This window comes from Brassica oleracea, unplaced genomic scaffold (assembly GCF_000695525.1).
Source record: "Brassica oleracea var. oleracea cultivar TO1000 unplaced genomic scaffold, BOL UnpScaffold02143, whole genome shotgun sequence".
Lineage (NCBI taxonomy): Eukaryota > Viridiplantae > Streptophyta > Magnoliopsida > Brassicales > Brassicaceae > Brassica > Brassica oleracea.
This window is the reverse complement of record NW_013618674.1, coordinates 1-2,511: the sequence shown is the minus strand read 5'-3', so window position 1 is coordinate 2,511 and position 2,511 is coordinate 1. Positions and strand designations below refer to the sequence as shown.

The following is a 2,511-nucleotide window of genomic DNA, read 5'->3' as shown; positions in this document are numbered from 1 at the left end:
TAAAAAATAAGACTATATTTTAATAGAGTAGATAATGGCTAGATACGTAAGATTTTCATGTTTTAAGATTTGAATAAATGGATTATGAAAATATGTTTAAATATAATATAACACTTTTGATATCAAAACATCTAAATAAGATTGCTTCAGATAATATGATGTACTAATACTGTTTATGGTAAAACTAATATATTATAATGAAATATAATTCTGAAACATATAACTTAGTTCGATAATATTTGTATGTACTTATAATTAGGTCTCCTTAACAGTTAATTTAACTATATTTATAATTTATAGTACCGAATGTCAAACATTTTGAAGCGTATCAAACAAGTATGCATGACTTATCAACAACTTACACGATGTTTAAAACTGTTATAATATTGATTATCTTACCATAATGCATCGAAATAATTTAGTTACAATGTAGATCAACTTGCTGATTTAAAAAGGTTTAAGAGGTGGTGACGAGTGGGAGGAAGGATCAATCCGAAGATGGATCCAGTTCGTTTAATCTTATCCATATTCTATATAACGAGGTACTGTTCCACCGTGACAAAAAAGAGAGCTACTGATCCCATCCATCCACTAATTACGAAGTAATTATGTATATAAATTAACTCAACTAAATAATATTCTCTAACTAAAATTCACTTATTAGCAAATTAAAAAGCTCAAAGATAAACAACCAATTGAAATAAAATAAAACACTGAGAATAATAGTAAAGAGTTTTTACCAAAAAATAATAGTAAAGAGTTATATTGTCAGATCTGCTCATTTCTGTATCCATTCGAGAAAAGCAGTACACATAGAAATGAATAAACCAAAAACAAAAACATAAAAAACGTATTTTAATAATGATTTTATTAGATAAAATAAACTTGTTGCCTTCAGGTATAATGAATTTCTTTGGGTCGCCACGTGCTTAGCCCGAATCCCTTTCTTGAACTCTACATTGATACCATATAATTATCAAGTATACATCTATGCTTAAATTGTTGGACAAATGATTTAGAATTAGGACAAAAATAGTTCTACTAATTAAACGGTATATATAATTACATGCCTCCAAAGGTTGAATCCTTACCTTAACTTTTAATTAATGCTTTTATACGGTATTTATCCTTGTATGCTATTTTAGAACAAAAAGTTATTTTATTGATATACTAAAGTATTTCTCCAAATTTAACTCCATCTGTTTCAATATATAAATAACTTTAGCTAAAATCACTGATATTAAAAAAAATTATTACTTTTTAAAAGTATCATTTAATCAATAAATTCAACTAACTATAAAGAACTAACATTATTTAATTGATCATACAATATCCAATAAATTACAAAATACATTTAAATGTGAAAGAGATGTCAGTGTGAAAGCTATTTATATTGCGAAACAATTTTTTTTTACTAAAACTACTTACAATATGAAAAAGAGAGAGACTATACGTTAAAACAAAATCACCCATGATAGAAAATGTTAAAAAATAGTAATATGCTTATATTTATATGACCTTAATTTTATTTTAATTCTCCAGAATTTATATGAATCTTTTAAAAAAGCAACCAATCAGAAAAGACTCTAATTACCTTGGCCGATGGCTCCACGTGACGAGTAACCAACGTAGCATTTGGCTAAGTAGACGTCACCCCAAGTACTTGTTCCGCAAAACGGTTGCAGTTTCAGCCGTTGGATAGCTTCAATCAAACAGTTTTGACAATCGGTTGCACTAAGATCTCCGGTGCACTGCGCTACAGCTTGTGCTTGCCCTGACCTCTCCAGTCTGTAAGATGTGCCACAACTTGTAACCACATCCACCAACACCTTAGCCTGAGTCAACTCGTCGGACTTATACCTATACCCAGCCGGTTTCCCGCAACTCATAACCATGGCCATCTTATCGGCCATGCCTAAGAACATAACGCTGTCGTACTTCACTAAACAGCCTTCGAGCTGTAATGCGCAGCCGCTCTCGCCTAAGCTGTCACTTTGGAGCAGGCGAACAGCTTGCGCGATACAACTAACGCAATCACTTGAGGAGACATCACCCCGGCACTGGTACAATCCGTATACTCCGTTAACGGTGAGATTGTTGTATGTGTAGATAGAAGCCGAGTTTACGAACAAGTTGAGTAGCGAGTCGATATTTGACTTGGAAGACGGTCCGTGAAAGTACTTTGCTGGAGAGCAGTAGTGGTAGTAGACTAATGGCTCCACGGCGGGAAATGCAAAGATTTTGAGAAGATATACGGCTGCGATGACGACGGAGATCGAGATAATTGTTTTTGTCGATGACATGATTACTTTTCCCGATGGACTTTGGGTGTATCACATAATATGAGTACATACTCCCTCCATTTCTAATTGTAAGTAGTTTTGCTTAAAATCACGAATATTTAAAAATTTGTTATTTAAAAGAATATATCATTTGACCAATTAATTCAACTAATTATTAAAAGCCTAACATTATTTTATTGGTCACACAATATCCAATAAATGAAAAAGA

At 32.0% G+C, this 2,511-nt stretch overlaps 1 protein-coding gene across 1 annotated transcript; it reads right to left on the bottom strand.

Annotated features, from left to right (window-relative positions):
* Nucleotides 1-853: 853 nt before the first annotated feature.
* LOC106321606 (cysteine-rich repeat secretory protein 12-like) lies at nucleotides 854-2,303 on the bottom strand (the record flags this gene model as incomplete). Its single annotated transcript, XM_013759852.1, has 2 exons — nucleotides 1,595-2,303; nucleotides 854-954 (listed from the first exon to the last, which is right to left on the bottom strand). Coding segments are annotated over exons 1-2 (810 nt in total), but the record flags the coding sequence as incomplete, so codon positions are not given.
* Between the last annotated feature and the right edge of the window lie 208 nt (nucleotides 2,304-2,511).